Source organism: Stegastes partitus, unplaced genomic scaffold (genome assembly GCF_000690725.1).
Source record: "Stegastes partitus isolate 25-593 unplaced genomic scaffold, Stegastes_partitus-1.0.2 Scaffold555, whole genome shotgun sequence".
NCBI classification, from domain to species: Eukaryota; Metazoa; Chordata; class Actinopteri; family Pomacentridae; genus Stegastes; species Stegastes partitus.
Window position 1 is genome coordinate 137,995 of NW_007578286.1, and position 18,492 is coordinate 156,486.

The 18,492-nt window shown below is 40.9% G+C and overlaps 1 protein-coding gene across 1 annotated transcript in view; it reads left to right on the forward strand.

The window, feature by feature from the left end:
• Positions 1 to 789: 789 nt before the first annotated feature.
• The window catches only part of LOC103362095 (ankyrin repeat and BTB/POZ domain-containing protein BTBD11-A), a gene marked incomplete at its 5' end in the record, with an annotated part of 73,702 nt that continues 55,999 nt past the window's right edge, over positions 790 to 18,492 (forward strand). Inside the window, one exon of the mRNA XM_008288360.1 lies at positions 790 to 939. Coding sequence (XP_008286582.1) covers positions 790 to 939 — 150 coding nt within the window. The remainder of the gene's footprint in view (positions 940 to 18,492) is intronic.

Genomic DNA, 18,492 nt, shown 5'->3' on the forward strand with positions numbered 1-18,492 from the left:
ATTAATTCTTGCCAGCCAGCATAATCTGCTGCGCCGTGTTTGCATAGGGCGAAAAAACAAACACACAACACACCTGTGATCATACCAAGATGTGATGAAAAAGGCAAATACGCACAGTCGCAGTTTGAATTCATGATTTTGGAAATAAAAAAATGTGGCTCGCTGCCTAATTGGCTCAATTAGAGCTGGAGTTATGAAGTAAAAAGCCAGGCGCAAAGCCAGGAGGAGGCTGAACTACAAGAGGGCTCAAATTTCACCACAGAGGCGATTAATTTTAAAGGTGATCTGGCTTTCTGTGCACTCTGGGTCACACACCTTCAGGTTGGAAAAGGAACCTTCACGTGACAGGACAAAATAAATCATCATCCCATTCATTAAAACATTTAGTATGATTTAATACTCTCGATACGCAGCTGGGATGTTTTTGCAAAATAAAAAAAAAACAAGTAAAATTAAGATGTATTTTGTGTTGTTAACCTGTAACTTTGTGTCTGTGTTTAATCATTGAGATAAATGTTTGCTCGCTGCTCGTGTAATGGATGTGGGTTTTTATCATCCAGCTTACCAACTCTGCTTTCAAAATGTAGCTGAAAGTGCTGATTTGCATTTCGCTGCTCCCTCCTGTAGAGTTTTTTTTTTAATACAATTTTTACCCTCCTGTTATTTCACCACAGTGTTGGAGATTAATTTGACATCAGCAAAAATAAAAAAATTAAAGGGCTGAAATCTACTGTAGATGGAAATGACTAATTGTTGCTCTCCTCCTGTTGACCTCTTGCCTCTCTCCAGGTGTGCTGAGCCTGCCGGAGAGTTTGAACCTGCACCGGGACCAGCAGCGCTCGGGGCGGGGCAGCGAGGGTCACGGATACACCCAGGCCGAGCTCCGCACGCTGGAGCAGTCGCTGCTCGCAACCCGGGTGGGCAGCATCGCAGAGCTGAGTGAGTGTTTGCTCATCCGTTCACAGAACACACACTGAGAACAGACTTAGCAGCGGTTGGAAACAAAAGAAACTGATGCAGCCTGTTACTTCTAATTCTATAAACCTTGTTTTCAGCTATGTGGAAGCTGATCAGGTGTCATCATGCTACATAAGTATGAAATGTCCAATAAACGTCCAATTAGCAATCCCCAGAGAGCTTAGAGCTGATGAAAGAATCTCATATCGTTCCCTCAAGTGTCTCAGTCCAGCTCTTATAAATGCATAAGTAGTTTTCCAGGAAAATTGCCAACTTCAGAAGCCAGAAGATCTCCCAAATGTTGGCATTCAGCCGCTGTGGCCACGGCGGGAGAAACAGGAATGTGAACCCAGACTTTCTAAAGCTGAGTGATGCTCCGAAAGTCTTTGTTTGAACACAGTCAAATGAAAAACTCCCACAAAAATGCTGCTACTGTCCATCCGCGCTGGACTGAAAACAGCAGAGCGGCGTGCACTTCATGCAGGTTGCAACGATGACGTGGATGTGATCGGTGATGACTGTGCTGACTGATTTGGGTTTAGTAGGTGTCACCCTGTTAGAAGTTACAGCTGGCTGTGTGCGAGATAAGAGAGAACAAACAGGAAGTCAGGCTAATTGTTCATTTGTTTTTGTTTTTTAAGCACACTGTTCTGACAAGAGCTACGAGTTGTTAAATATTAAATTAGTAGTTATCTAAACTCTCTGATTCCAGCTCTTTAAACTAGAATGTTTTCTGACATTTTATAGATCAGCTAATAGGAGGGAGAAACAACAAAAAAGGTTTGTTGCAGCCCTAGCTCTGAATAAATTACAATTACTAGTGAGATGAGGTATGCTATAGCGTTAGAAAAAAGTCATTCATTTAAAGACTGAAGCTGTTTTACACTTCTGATGATAGAATTCAGTAAATTGAATCCTTGTATTGGATTTTAAATGCCATTAAAATACTTCAGTTTAAAGTTGCAAATTAAATACTGACATAAAATATTAGGATCTCAGGTTAGTGGCCCAGAATTTAGTGCTTGCTGAAGAGACGACTGCATAAAAGCTCTACGTTAAGTATACAGCGTATTATAAATGCAGCAGTAATTGTTATGCACATTAAAACCCATCGCTCAAGGACTTATTTCCATTCCTATTTGCCAAATAGCCCCATTAATGTGAAGGAATGCACACTCCCTGTCCCTGCTGGCTGTCACGGTGGTCTGAGGCCGACCCAGCATTATTCTGCTGTCCCCTCACCGCTCACCTCATCCATCTCTCCCCCCCTCCCTCACCCCCTGACACGCCGAAGCCAGCAACTGTTCTATTACAGCTGTTCTAACACCTGTTTATGAGTCCCGCCCGGGGACCTTTAAATCCAAGGTCACCGCCTCAGAGGCTTTTAACCTCAACTTGAAAGCATGAGCTCCACCTTTAGCTCTCCCACCTCCACCCCCCGTCCTCGTCCTTTTCACAGCCTCATATTGGATCATCCTCTCCCCCGCAGACATTTGCACAATGTGTGGCTGTGTGTTTGCGTCCATTTGTCCTGGATGAGTGTTTGCTTCGACCCCACAGGACATTATAAACCGGTAAATCAGTGCGCATCATTGATTGAAGCAGGAATTCAAGGTCTTGTCTTGAGGCTGGAGGCAGTTTGTGTAACATGCTGTCCCCCATCAACATCCATACTGGGAGAAAATTGACATCTACAGCTCATGATGACATTAATAACACAAGAGTCATCTGCTCTAGCGCCGCCGCAGTGTTAGACCAGTTTTTCTGACCTGTCCAACCTGTTCCAAATATCGTGGAAACCCTCCACTCTCCCACCCACCCAGTATCTTCTGACTCATTCATTCATTCATTCATCACGTTACTAGTTTACGTTCTTTCTACTCCTTTGTCCTCAGCTGTTGCCAGGCAACACTTGCCATTAACATATCCAAACTGATATTGTTCAATAGTCAGTTAATGGACTGTTAAATATAGCTCTTAAAAGCAGCATAGACTAATTCTATTCAAACTATACATAATAAAAGTATTTTTAGCGGTTTATAGCTACATTGCGACTCCAGCTAATTATAATAATCCATTACACTCTCTTTTTAGAGGGAAAAATACCATATTGACTGTAATACAGTACGACATTTAGAATCCTGCACATCAATAGCATATAGGTGAAGAGATTTTAGTTTGAATGTACTACGTCACAGGCTCTTTACTGTGGTTTTTTAAAGTGAATCTTTTTCCGCTTGCAGTATTTGGCAAAGAGCCATGTGGGAAATCTGTCCTGGGAAATGATGGAACTCACACAGAATTAATAAGGCAAAAAAAAAAAAAAGTTTAAACTTTTTAATGGGCGGCTCTTTTTAATTTCTGACAGACTTGACTGTATGATAAGAGAGAAAACAAATGTGAACACTGTAAACATAAACAGAGCAACATGAGACATGCTGTATGTAGGATTTTTCCTTTCATGGTAAACCAATTATCCCCAGCAGGAAACGCACTGCCAATACATACATTTAGCATAAAAGTAAATAAGTGAGCGCTAATTGCCAGTGGAAATGCAAATGTGCATTATAAAGCAGCTTCCCTGCGTTTACTCCCGCTAATGTGAACATGGATCAGAAGGCAGAAAAAAGCAGAGACGGCTGCTGTTTGATTCCTGCTTAATGCACCGTGGATCTGACTTCCTCAGTCGCGCTGCCTCAGCTGGGCTTCCTCACCTCCGGGGTCGGCCAGTCGAACGCTGCCAGAGGTTGACATGTGGCTCGTAATACAGTTCCTGCCAAATGCTCGCAGTCATTTAGTGGATTTCAGTGGATTCTGTGGCATGATTTCCTCCTCATGTAGCGTTATGTGAACAGATTGATCTGCCGGTCACGAATCACTGAATAACACGAGTGTGAATCTGATTATCGGGTGCATGATGATTGCATTAAGGGCGCTACTTTAAGCATGTTCTACCATCTGCTTATGAAAAAAAAAAAACTTGCTGGAACATCTCATTTCAGAAACATCTCTGTACTCACAGAAGTTTGTTTGTCACAACAGGTGGAACAACCTGCAAGAGCAGGTTTCCTGTCATCTACAGTGTGTGCAATCATCCTCTGATTTATGCATATTTAAGCGTATGTCTGGTGAAATTCTGTGTTTTTCTTACAGTCCACAAATCCCATTAAAAGAAGAAACCCAGCAACAAATTAATCCTATCAACAAGTAAAGTTGGTGTATATCCAAAGCCTGATTTATCTTCAATGAGCCACACCAGATTACTTTTTATAGTAACATAATCTTGTTGTTAATTAAACTCTGCCAAGTTCCAAAAACACTGATACTGAACATATCAGTGAAACAGTCGCTGCAACAGTCTTCTTTTTTATTCGTATTAATTCATATTAAAATATTTAGTCTTGCAGTTTCTAGTTGTAGTTCTAATACTTGGTGAAGGTGGAGGGGAGATGTCGGTGTGGTGGAAGGAAGTCAGACACAGTGTGTTAATTATAATTTCACCGCTTAAAGTTCTGTTTAAAAAAAGAATCCTCAGCTTTATTTAAGGGTTTTACAGCTGTGAGGCAAAAATGAACAACCTTGGGCTCTGTGGATATTAGAAACTTGAGAGAATTATGAAGTACCCCTGGTATAAAAAAGTGCCAGTGCTGCTTGTGGTGTTATGCTGTTAGCTTCAGATTGCTCCTGTGAGCTCATATTAGCTAATGAAAACTCCCAGTAGTTCTATATATGTCTGTTTAGCTCCAGATAGCTTCAGGTAGCTCCTGATCTCTCCTGTTAACTCTTTAAATCTTCTGTTCTCCTGTTGACTCCAGTCGTCTCTGGTTAGTCCCAGTTAGCGTCTTTTAATAACCAACTAGCACCTTTTAGCTTCTGCAGCCGTCTGTTAGCTCGTATTAGCGACAGTTGGTGTCTTTGAACTCCAGATAGCTTCTGTTAGCTCACCAGGGCTCTTGTTGGCTCTTCACATTGCTTGAATAAAAGTGAGATTAGGAAACGTTAGAAATGTAAATTACAGAGTAGATTACAACATCATAACAATTAGTCAGTGAAAGAGAAATAATTAAACCTCAAATACAACCAGCACCATGATGCTGTGCCATTTGAGCTGTAATAGTCCTAGGAAGTCTCTTCATTGAATGTGCAAAGCTCTGCAACCTTCTAAAAATGGCGACGACTGTCTGTGTCAAGCCACTGGTGCTCAAGCTGTGGTTGGGTGTCTTCAGCTCATCCTCCACAGTCTGAAGTCTTGGGCTAGCAGTTCTCCGTTAGATATGATCCCTGGCTACAAGAAGCCTGGGATTTTCCTGAGGCTTTTGTGTAGTTTGGCGAGGCGGCTCTCTGTGATCCTCCAGCATACTGAATCACACAGTAGGGGGGACGCAGCACAGCTCCGGTATCGCCTCAGCTCAGTGTGGCTGCTCTGCTGTGTTGACCTCCAGATGCTGCTCATGCTGCAGAAGGCAGTTGTTGCTTTGTTGAGCCTGCTTTTCGTGAACCAGGGCCATTATCTCATCTGACTGCAGAGCCCACATATGTACAACTGTCAGTCACTGGTAATTTAAAGATCTTGACCTCAGTTTTAAGCAAAACACCAGCTAGTGTTGTAGAGAGACTTCATCTGATGCCTCTCGACTCATTTTGTTGTACAGTATTTCCCCAAAAGACTTTTTGTTGCCTAACCTTAACCACAGACAGGAGTCAAGATGCAGCCTAGTGCTTTGCAAACCCTCCATCCACCCCGACCACCTCCCTGCAAGTCGATGCGGTTCATAAATGTAGCGCTTCATTGAGTCAGGAATGATTACTTCTGCCCATAATCCAGGTAGCGATAGTGTTTTCTGTCACAACGTAATGGGAAAATAATTTAGTACCTTATAAATGTCTTTTCAAGGACAGTGAGTCGTAATCCCACATAAAGTGTCCTGCTGCCAGAAGTAGAGCACCGAATGTGTGCTGAAAATAGTGCCCAGCAAATCAATGTGTTCCTGTTTGACTAACGTTTCCTAAAGACTACAGTGCCCAGCTGTTTTAGGAAATTAAAAAAGCTGTATTGTCGACCTGTTTCTAAAAATGCACATCTTTAGAATCAATGGGCTCGGGGCTGATGAGGATAGAGGAATAATTAGGTATTGACAGACAGACAGACTTTTATATCATTGGTTCTGGTGTGGACTGAGATGTGTCCACATTATTAAATATAGAGAATAATCTTATGCTTTATAGAAGATTGCATAAAAAATAAGAGAGACAAGAGACTGTACATCTAAAAATACTTATAGCGGGTAGGCTGGCTGAGCGTACATGTTCTTTTATAAAACAGCTGAACAACAAAAATAAAATCACAAGAATAGTCATTGATAGAACAGAAAAAACAACAATGAACAAGGTAGAGGCTAAATTAAAGCCGTCGCAGGAAGGTTTCAGGTTTAGTCTGCTGCAATAAACAGTAGTATTTCCTAATTCAGCTCTGGCGCTGGCTTCCTGAAACATCAGCCTGCCACTGGGGCGGGTGAAGTATGGGCCAAGATGAGATATAAGATGGCAATTTTCCACCCAGAGCACTGTAGATAAATAAATACCAGTGGTTATTACATCTCTAAGACGGGCACAGTGTGGTTGTCTGTTTTATGTGTAAATGTGTCCTCATCTTAGCACACATAATGAAAAAAACATGGTTGTCTGCCAGAAAAATATGTTTTCAAGATAAAATTCAATGACACCCAACAAAGTCTGCCAGGAAGAAGCATCAAGGGAGAACTACAGTGAATTACTTCAATACAAAAAAACAACAGCAGTATGGAGAAGATGTGTACGGCATCTATAAATAATACACAATAAAGCCATTTTCAAACACCCAACAAAGGGGGACCTTTGAGTGATCTGTTAATGCACCGCAGTGATTTCAGGCTTTTGAGAAGACGTTTAAAAGTGTGCATTAGGCTGCAATTACTGTGGGGAATTGCAGGGTGGGCAGCAGACTCATCAGTGCCACATATAACATGCACATTTTCCACCAGACCTCCAGAAGCACTTTGTTTTGTTTCAATTTATTACCCAGAAAACACAACTTGTCTGGGTCAATCGAACTAAATGCATTGCAATGCTACTGACACGGATGATAATGTCACTTTGTGAAATTGTTTGGTCAAGCGCTGTCAACATGACTTCAACAACTGTTGGATGGATTGTCATTAAATCCTGCATAGATTTTTGTGGTCTCCTGTAATGGATTGGTTGGTTTTAAGCATAGGCTGTATTTAAAAGATGGACATAACCTCCGGGTCTAGAAAGTGAAACCAATGCTCAGGTGACTTAGACTTGTAGTCTTTCTAACAGCAAGCAGGGGGCGACTCCCCTGGTTACAACAAGATCCCTGCTTGAAGTCTATAAATAAATGTTTCTGCTTCTTGCTTGATCTGTTACCTAGTAAACATTTTCCTGATTAATTTGTGGTCTCGATCGCTAGTTAAAAGTCTCTTTTGATACAGCATGAGGTTCAATTTAACCCTCCTATTATCTTTGGGGTCAATTTGACCCTATGTCAACGTTTCTAAACAAGTGGTTGACATATTTTTTTTCTGTTTTATTTAAAGGACTATTTCACATAAACTTGGGTAACACTTTTAATTATGATAATTTTCCAGAGGTTTAAATTGCTGGGGTAAAATTGACCCCAAGGAAAGATGTCAGTAAATTTGAAGATATTAGGAGGATTAAAAATGAAGGTCCCAGTTAGAGTAAAATATACGATAAAGCAGTATATGTTTTCATATGTGGCTCCTTGCGATTGACAACTTGCTGGTGTGTGCAGTGTCCTTATTCTCAGGAAGATGGTGAGAGCCAACATTCGTAACTCCACGCTTCAAAATGGTAGTCCACAAACCAAAGGGGGGCTGCATCCATCTTTTGTAAGCAGTCTATGGCACAGACTATCTCTGTAGCAAACTCCTTTTATAATAAATTAATGTTTTGTTTTTGTTTTTTTACTTGGAATAATAGATTGGTTTATAACACGACACAGAACAGTGAAATCAGTTTTTCTGAAATCAAAGCTATATTGCTTGTTTTGTTTCAGAAAACACCAAAAAATGACTTGGTTTTCTGTTGCATAACGCAAAGAAAGGCAGTAATCCTCATAACGGAGACACTGCAACTGGAGATTTCTGGCAATGTTGATTATCAGTAGAATCTGTTGATGAACTAATCAATGTATTGCCTAACTCTTAGTGTATACACCAGAGTATTTGTGTCCTTGAGATGTAAGCATTTCAACACCATGGATAACTGAGACTAGAGGACAAAACAATATCAGAAACTTTTTTAGTCGATTATAAAAACATCCAGTATTTTACAGTGAATAAAAAAGAGAGAGTAGACAGAACTAATCCTAATACTGATGTCAGATTTCAAAAGACCAACATGGCGACAGCCAAAACTGTAAACTCAACACTTCAAAATAATGAACCACAAACCAATGGATGATGTTCCGGTGGCTTTATCACTCCTATATATACAGTTTGTGGTTTTAATTGACGTTTTGCAGCAACTATCAGGTAGATTTATTAAGTGTATATGAATGCAGCACCTGTTGTATTCAATTCTGCATAGTGGCTAATCAATTGGGTCCTGGCTAATTTCCGGTAATCACACCACAATATATTTTATTTTATTTATTACTGTTATGTTCATAATAGGAAAATAATGAAGGAAATAATGTGATAACGATGTGAAAATGCTCCACACACCACTCCACAGTATCGCAGCATAGACCTGGAACAAATCGATGACACGAAGCAGGTGTTTCGTGGTCAGACGCTGTGTCGCCACATGAGGCATTTAAAATCTGCTTGATATCAACGCATTCAAATAGTTTAAACCGAAATCAATTTTAACCCATTAGCTCAATATCTGAACAATAAACAGGATCGGTTGAAAGTAAAGCGACCACACAGAGCCGGTTGTCAGGGCAATTTCACACTCGACTTGTTCGGTAATTAACGGATAATAGAAGAGGCTGTTAAGGAGAAACATTCATCACTATACCCATAATTTCATTCTCTCCAAGTCGAAAAATAACTCTTTTATTTCTGAGGTCATCATTATCTCCCTGCTCTTCTTATGCGCTCGTATTTATTTCACGCCTTTGTCTGAGAGAGGAGAGCAGATCACCTATGGCAGATTTGGCCGGTGGACGCTCCGGGGGTTTTTGGCATATCTCGCGACGCTCGGCCATGAAGAACTTGGTTTCTCCATTCATGTGTTGCGTAGTGTGTGGCATATAGGATCCATAGGCGCTAAGCTGACATATTGTGACCAGGTGTGACAGAGAAAGAACGTTCATCTGTCAGCACGGCGGCTGCCCTGTGGGTCAGAGAGCAGCCACTAGGCAAATAAACGGCGTAATGTAATACAGTGCAGGCCTCCAACAATGGGGCCCTCCATTCCTGAGGCTGGGTGTGCCTCCGCTACAGAGCACGGCAAAAATTCACAGTATGAACATTTTTCAAGTTTATCCTCCGCAAGATTTTCATTAAATAAACCCCTGCTTTGATACAAAGATATAAAGTAGCTTTCGTTGTTAGAGGCGGTAGATTTAAAAAGCCTGATGTGCACAAGGGATTCACAGGAAAAGATGCTGCAATGTGCTGCTGTCCTATCTTACTGTTTTTATTTTTATCTCGTAAATTTACCTGTTGTCAGACAGAAATGTCAATTTATTGCAATTCGTTTGCATCTTCAGTGTGACATTGCCTTCGCTCCGACTGATTTCCGTCGGGGAGGAGACTCGATTTTCCCTCAACCAGTAACTAGAGAATGTATCACATGAGTCATTTTAAGTCAACACTGATGAGTAACCATGCCAATGTAGCCCACTGGCTTTACTGGAGCTTTAAGAGTGGAGCAAAGTAAAAAAAAAAAAAAATCTATGATGTCCTGAGAGTACGTACAGTACCATCCCTGTAAAATACATTTTCTCACTTAAAGTTGAGGTCATATCAAATTTTCCTCCTTGGTTCTGGTGCTCTGGTCTGGTCACAATGCAACGATAAATCAATTAACTGATGAGGTGGTTATCTATTGCATTAATCAGCAACTGTTTCGGTAATCGATTAACTGGTCAGAGTTCCTTTTTAAAAAAAAAAAAAAAAGTCTATCTTTGGGATGTGGATAAAACAAGTCGTCTGAGGATGTGCTCTTGGGCTTTGGGAAACACTGATCAACATTTTTCATCAGTTTCTGACATTTTACTGACCAAACAATTGATTAATCAAGAAAACAGTCTACAGATTAACTGACAATGAAATAATCATTACTTGCAGTGCTAATCACTTTGATTGGATATACATTAGTCCTCTTGTAGCGCTCAGTGCACCAGGTCCTAGACGAATCAATCAACTCAGTGGAGTGGATGGATGAAGGCTAAGACAATGTTGTTTCCCTTTTAAGTGTTCATTCCCAGGCAGCTGTTTCAGAGCTGCAAACTCCTGAAACAACAAGGAAACTGAGGTTAGCACTAGTGGCTATTATTTATCAATTTATGACTACATGCCATTTTTAACCTTTAGTAAAGACAGATCAGTTCTAAATACTGCAGGGAGCACTGTGTACATACACCAGCTGCACTTCTGCTATAGTTCTGATAAAGTAGCTGCTTAAGGAGTATTTACTACACCATCAAACCACAACTTTAGTTACTATGGTAACCACAAGTGTCTTCTTAATCCCAAGGATTACAACTTTATGCTCCGTCATCAGTTTGTGTAATCTGTCTCTTTTCGTTTGACGGCTAAATTCCTAATGATATGTTGATATCTATCACCAGAGGTGTAAGCTTTAAACATTGAGGCATCGCTTGCTGACTATTTTCTCGGACTGACAACAGCCGGCTTGAAAAATGAGTCATTCTACTGTGCACAGGCAGAGAAGAAAAGTGCTTATTCTTCAGGGCTGAGTAGGTTTTACAAATAGAGGAATCCCTCTCCCCCTGCAAAGCTGCAGGAGTTGTGCACTGGTTTGAAAGGGCACAGCAAATTGCACAGCGATGGGATGTTATTTCTCCTTTTTCAGGAAGTGATTACTGTGCTGAATACCTGACTAACTATGATTTTGGCTGAGGTGCACAATGAGGTTTGCTTTTTTTTTGCCTGTGACCACATGCTTCAAATTACTATCCATAAACAGGCATCAGTCTTGTGATAAATGATCATTGAAAAGCATCCTCTTCCTTTTCTTTTCAACAACCTACATTTCAGCAGGATTTCATCAACATCACTGCCTTTTAAAGCTGTTACTCAGACTGGCTTCCCATCCTCTCTGCCCCATTATCCCACACTCACTATGTGAATATGGCATAATGGGATTTCTTCACACACTGGGAGGTGTTACATTTCATCTTGAGTCCATCCGTGCTATTCTCATTTTTCATTATATTGGAGTTACTTCGCCATGCATCATCATTCCTAATCTCTTACAGTCTGACCCATTTCTCAGCACAGGTGATGGTCAAAGGAAAAAAAGACAAATGAGTCCGTCAGACTTCTCCTAAGTTGATAAAAGCTCATAAAAAAAAAAACATTATCCAGTTGGATAAATAGGGTGATTTACTGTGAGATGAGGTTGCATTTCTCCATTTTGGGGGGTTTAAAGTCCATTTTCGACCCATTTGATGGACATCTCAATGTTCTGTGAATGGTTGACAGGTTTGTCCACTTCACTCTCAGCTGCCCTGTCTGTCCTCTCAGAGGTCTGCAGTGCCGTTCACTCACTCATGTCTGTCTATCTTAGAGTCACTGTGGTTCAAAGAATTAAAGAAAATGTTCAGTGGGCTTTAAAGATGGGGCTGCCTCATTCAGTCACTGGTCCAGGGTGTGGCCATTTTCCTTATCTGTCTCCTCACACCTTTCGGAAGACAGCGAGAGCATGCTGACGCAAACGGCCCTCCTCACAATCCCCCCAGACAGACAACACACTCACCTCTTCATCTCGCACAAAGGACACATGCTGGAAAATCTTGTCGACTGTTGCCGCATCCTGCAGTAATTACGTGAGGCTGGATTCATTATTGTGTAATGGTTTAATGTCCCTCGATACCTACCACAGGATCCTGCTTGCTCATCGCAGCTCAGCTCTGCAAAGATTAAATGGAGATTAAGGAGCTGCTTGTAAAATAATTCCAGTATTTTTAAGACTGTTTTCTTGATATAAGCACTCAGAAAGGTGGGGTCTTTGTCCATTAGGATTCTTGATGTTTTTAACAAGCTTTTGGTCATTTCAAGGTCAAAAACAAAAGCAAAAAACTATTTCCACTGGGGATGTTCAAAATTAGTTGTCAATCAGTTAATTGTCGTTAAGCATTTAATCAGTTTAAGTATATTAACAGATGAAACACAGCATGTGCTGTAGATTTGCTGAAGTACCTAGTTGTGCCACCAGGTGGAGTCTTTTGCTGTTTAATGAGATGGGTTTAAGGGTGTGTTTGCTGGGTCCAAAAATGGAGCGCACCTCCCTGCTGCCTAACTATTAACTGTGACAGTTGTGTTGATGAACTCTGCAGCATCACGTTTAGCTAACTACGTGAGGCACGTGTTAATGCTAAATTACAATTTTTAAACGCTATCACAGACTGGGAGCTGAGTGTCTCACAGCAGAAAGCAGCTGTAGCTTTATGGAAAAACAGCCACTGTATTTCATGTACTTTTGATTGATTATTGATTATTAATGTTACATTTAGCTTTAGTCATTTAAAAACAGCAGTTGTCTTATCTTTTATTTATCTTTAATTTAACCAGTTGAAACTCTGTTATTCCAAATTTTCAAAGACTATTACAGTTAATGAACACTGAAAATCAGCAAAATGTGACACAACAGCATTACAAACTGTATATATTCACCCCAAAGCCAGTGTACCAGCTGAAAACTGATTTGTGTGAGTGACAGCTAATGTGCACCATAATTCACTCTAGTACCATCACTTAGATGTTATTAAACTCCTTTGTCTCTCCTTCTCTTCGTGACGTAGAGTCTCAAGACTTTTCTTTCCTTCAAGTTGAAAATTTCTCCTCCTTACACTGACACTTCTGTACCTCAATTTGCATCTTTCTGGCAAACCTAAACTATTCATGTTCCATCCATCCGTCTGTCCGTCCGTCCATCCATCCATCCATCCATCCATCCATCCATCCATCCATCCCTTATCTTCACCTTATTCACACTCAGATTGGCGGCAGGTAAAGCCAGTCATTCCAGACAACCCTCTCCCCAGCAGTATTTTTGAGCTCTTCCTGGGGGATCCTGAGGTGTTCCAAGGCCAGAGTAGAAATGTATTCCCTCCAGCAAGTCCTGCCCTAGGATTTCCTCCCAGCTTGATGTGCCATGAAAACCTCCAAAGGAAGACACCTAGGAGGCATCTTTATCAGATTCCTAAACCACGTTAACTGACCTCTGACCTTCTCACCCTATCACTAATCTGAGCCCAGCCATCCTTTGAACTAAACTCATTTCAGCTGCTTGCATCCACAATCTCACGTTTACAGTCACTACCCATAGGTCAAGACCATAGGTGAAGGTTGGACTGCCTGGTACATCAATAGCTTTGCCTCCCGGCTCTTTACCACAACAGTCTGGTACAACATCCACAGTCCTGCCAACATTGCACCAATCTACCTGTCAATCTCACACTTCATTTTACTGTCACTCGTGATCAAGATCCTGGGTTACTTTAACGCAACTGCCACCTCCACCCCATGTCCACGTCCACTTTGATTTCTCTTTCCACATTTCATGAATCTCTACAAGAAAATAAACTAATTTCCCAGCAGCAGTATCTGTGTGTGGTCTACAGGCAACGGTGAGCACATTTAGCAGTCCAAGCTGCTCCTCTCTCTGCTTGGAAAAAAAAAGGTTTCCTTCAAGGACACGAGTATTGGCCAGAGTTGGATTTTCACCTTGGGCTTCGCTTCAGATATTACTAGCTGCTCTTTTGTCCTCTATAATCCATTGACAAAACTTTCAAAGACTGATGCACAATTCCAATATCCGGAAGAAAAAACAAGGACAGTCGGCGGATAAAGATCTCGGTGGTTTACTTGCCAAATGAGAATGCATCACATGGTGATTTGGCCGGCAGCAGTGAATGGGCAAAAAGAAAGAGAGCCAAAGATTCACTTAAAGAATGACCCATCTCACCCAAACAGTGTGTGCTCTGTTTATACAGCCCAGAAACAGGTAGGAAATTGAACGCTATTGAGCTAATTATACAACAGGGCCAATGTGAAATTGTAATGATGCCTTTTCATTTAATGTTCTTGAGATATTCATTTCACAAGGACACAAACACTGACTAAGGACTCTTGAGTTTAATAACCGTCAAACTGCTGGTCCTACAGATTAAGCTGGGATTTATCTTGTTTCCTGTCCATGTATAAGGTCAGCGACCTATGTTACAATCTCTTGTTGATGTGGACATTTGATGATATGCTGCAGCACAACCCAAGTGTGGGCTTCTAATTAAACTCCATTGAATGTATTGCATTTCAAATGAGGTGGAAGCATGCGCGCCGGTGCACCGGCATGTGCCAGCGTTCAGGTGCGCGACACCTCTCTGGAGAAGGACAACACCCACAGGCAGATGTTCTTCATTAATAATTATTACCCATCAGCCTGACATGTGAAACCTGAGGATGCTCAACACTGCGTCCCACAGCTCTTTGACTACCACTGACTTCTGTGGCTGAGGGACAGGAGGAAGTTATCTGTGTTTAACTTTACACTGAAGTCCTGCTGCAGAACATTACACCATCGAGTCTTCCTTCACAGCGGTGCTGCTGAGAGATAATGCAGACTTACTAATTGAGTGTTTTCGAGGGAGCCAGAGGGCTAATAGAAGTTTTGGGGTAATAAGGCGGTGAATTGAACAGGCTGCTCTTCGTTCTCACCTCACTGTTTCCATAAAAAAAGAAAAGAATAGAGCAGGCAGCTGTTGGGAGGCAAATCATGGCAGCTGTTTGCAGCAATGCGTTGACGAAAGGACACTTCACAATAGGGCCTAATAGCTGTTGGTGTTTTGACTAGACTTTTTTTCAGCAGGCACTGTTTCGTACACAGCCAGGTGATCAATGACTCATCTTTAATTTATTTAGCTATAGTCACTGAAGCGTTATCACAGGTTATATAAAGGCTTACAGGAGGCGCAGTAAAGGTCTGTTGAGTTTTTTAAGTGACTGAGCACCTCTGTAGGCCAAATATTGAAGGCTTTATTTATTATCACAAATAAAATTTGCTCCTCAAATCTTATTTAAAAAGACCTTGACATCCCCACAGGATATCATTTTGAGTGTTTTGATCAGCTATAATCCGTTACCTTTCTTTAATTTAGAAAAATGTAGAATATTGTGACCAAGACCTCCGGTGGGTAAAGGACTTTAGTTATGTGGGTGCTTTTCAATTGCTGACAATAATACATTTACCTGTAAAATATCCAAGTTGAGCCTTAAATTATTTTTTTTCTCTCCTTTCATCAGCAGATCTCTCTCCTATCTTAATCTTCAGCTTGACACATTTTTACCATTTAGTGTTATTTTGCGCTCAAACATGTCAGACAAAGATGTACATGGAGGCAGTGTGTCAGTCAGCCCATTAGTTTTGTTCAAACGGAAATATTTTGAACAAATTCATTACAGATTGCTATGAAATTTGTTGTAAATGTCAGTGGTGCCCAGAGGATAAATGATAATGAATCTGATGATCTGCAGACTTTTCCTGGTGTGCCACCATGAGTTTGACATTCAGGAGTTTAGTCCACACATTCCTGAACCCGTAATATGAATTGTTGTCACTCTGATTATCCTTTTTTTTAAATCTAGCGCCATCATCAGTTCAAAATCTCTTTCTGTTCAGTACATTGCTAATTAGCAAATGTTAGCATGCTAGGCTAACCACAATAACGTCATGTCACCTAAAAATCTGCATGCTAGCATTGTCACTGTGAGCATTTTAGCATGTTTCAAAGTGTCACTTTGTCCAAGTCCAACCTCACAGTGCGACTGTGCACTCTTAAATATACACATATTCTACTGTAAAGCTGTGTTTTGTTGTCATCAGTGCCTGCACAATCTTCTCTATATTAACATTATTAACTGTCGCTGCCATGCCGTGTACACAGACACAAATGTGTTTTTGATTTGATTTCTTGCTGTGTTTCAGTGAGCAGCTGGACAAGTCATTTCTAACCGTACTGTAATTGTGAAGTGCATTTTAAAAAGGGAACAAAAAATGAGGCCTAAACTGAAACATGAATGGTGCAGAACTATTTAAGCTCATTTGACACAGTGGATAATAAAGACCACATAAGAGCACACATAAGAAAGTTATTTATTATACAGTGCCACAATCTGCAGTAGTGCTTCTGCAGATCTTCACAAAAGAGCCATTAAAGTCCCTAAAAGAGCTATTAAGAATAAAGTGGCATCCATTTAGAGGGCTCCTCCTGTGAGTTGCAGGAAAGATGATGACAATAGGACAAGAGAGATAGTATATGTAATCTCCTGCTCCATTTGCACAGACTGGAAATATCAGCGAAAGACTAAGATAAGATGATGAGACAAAATGATGCTACGGTTCAGGAGCCTCTTTAGAATGAAAGAAGTCATTATCAAGAACGGTCTCGGAGTATTTTCCTCAGCTTTTGTAATAGTTGTTAATGAATACACTTATTCCAGGGATCCCTTGGACTTTTATAACTGAGGCATCACATCTTTTTTTCCCCCCTTCTGTACAGGGCTTTTCTGGTATTTCTTCTTTGCTTTTGTTCACAGTCATCATTCTTGAAATAGACAGCTGCAGCACACAGGGGATTCTGTTCATGCCTTAATGATCAGAAAGAAGTAATCATGATTGTCTCTGCAGCAGCAGCACTATCAAATGTGATGCAGAAACAGAGCAGATACAAGCACTTTACTTTCCTAAATAGAGATTTCGTCATATTTTGCAGCATCTTGCATCATGGAATCCTCATTTTTAGTCAAAATCACCTCCAGAGCGGATCGGGGGGAAAAGAACAACTCTGGACATTTGACCCTTGATGACTCTGCTGCTCTACAAATGGACATATATCTGTATCTATATATATGTGTGTGTATAAATAAAACAGAGATCTACCTCCCTTTTGGGGGGATTATTTGTTGTTCAGAACTGAATATTTTAATATTTCATTGATTCTGCACCCCGTCGTCAGTGGATCAGCAGTCAGACAGATGGTGCCATGCTGCTGCTGCCTTCAAGTGTTCCTTTTATGGTAGTTGCCTCCAGATATGCTGTATGTTTTTTTGGTGCAGTGGCAAGATAGAATCTGCTCATTAGGTCTGTTTCAATTTGCTTATCAATAAAGTTATGGCATCTGCAAGAAATCTAAACATCTGAGGATGGGTGAATTGATTTTTGCCATGTGGGGGGCAGAAGAACTTCAATGTGTATGTACGGCAATTTGCCCCTTCAGGGCAACAAAGATTGATAATTAATGGAGCTTCAACATTCTTACAATGAAAGTTTCATTGAATAGAGTTGGCCAGTTACCTTTTTTTTTGAACCTGTGTCCTGAAAGATTTTCTATTTTTGAAAGAGACCAGTGTCTTATGTGTCATTGTGCCACTTTTAACATTCTTTGGTCAGTATATTTTCAGTTCAAGGCAGCACAATATCTTGAATAACAAGTGCTGTACTGCTTGCTGGTGCTTCAAAATGAATGAATCACTGTGTAGCTTCTGTAGCAAGGCACTTTATTTGTTCTCTCTTGCTCTATTTTTTTCAGTCCTGCCTTTGCAGTTTTTACCCTGCTGCTTTTCATGTTGTGCTTTTTTCATCAACACCACCAGTGTGTCATATCAGGCCTACTATGAGCTCAGTGTATGAGATGACTGATTAGACAATGGATGAGTAGTCATCTCCTGACTAACCATCCACGTTTTCCCTCTGTGACTAAAGAAACAACACATATGAATACATTTTTACCCTTTTGTTTCATTAGCCTTTGTTTCATCACAGGGTCACAGGTCCAATGGCCCAGCAGGGAAACTCCTATTACTCCAGATGGCCATTCAGCCTCTGATTGCATCCCAGCCAGGTTACAGTGAAAGTGTGATTTTTGAATATAAAAAAAAAAAAAAAAAAACCCCACAGAGCGCAATAATATGTGTAAAAAGCAGCCATTGTACCGCACATGTAAACGGAGCCGCTGTCTATTCAAATACAGACGGTTATCGGTGACCTTCCTCCATGTGTCCCATATTAAATGTGTCTACTGATGATTAATTTCCACTTGAGCACTGCTGGTAAAAGTATCTGCTAGTTCTGTGTTGATGATGACATGTCCTGTAATTGACTGTGATTAATAGTTGCCACGGAATTGCTAATGTGCCCCAAAGGCAGAGCTCTGAGCTGGTCGTATTACCAAGTGATGATTAAATGTCCTCGGTGTGGCCCCCAGGGAGCTGTGGGCCATGACAGTGTGTCAGAGGACAGCGAGGGAATCTTCCATCT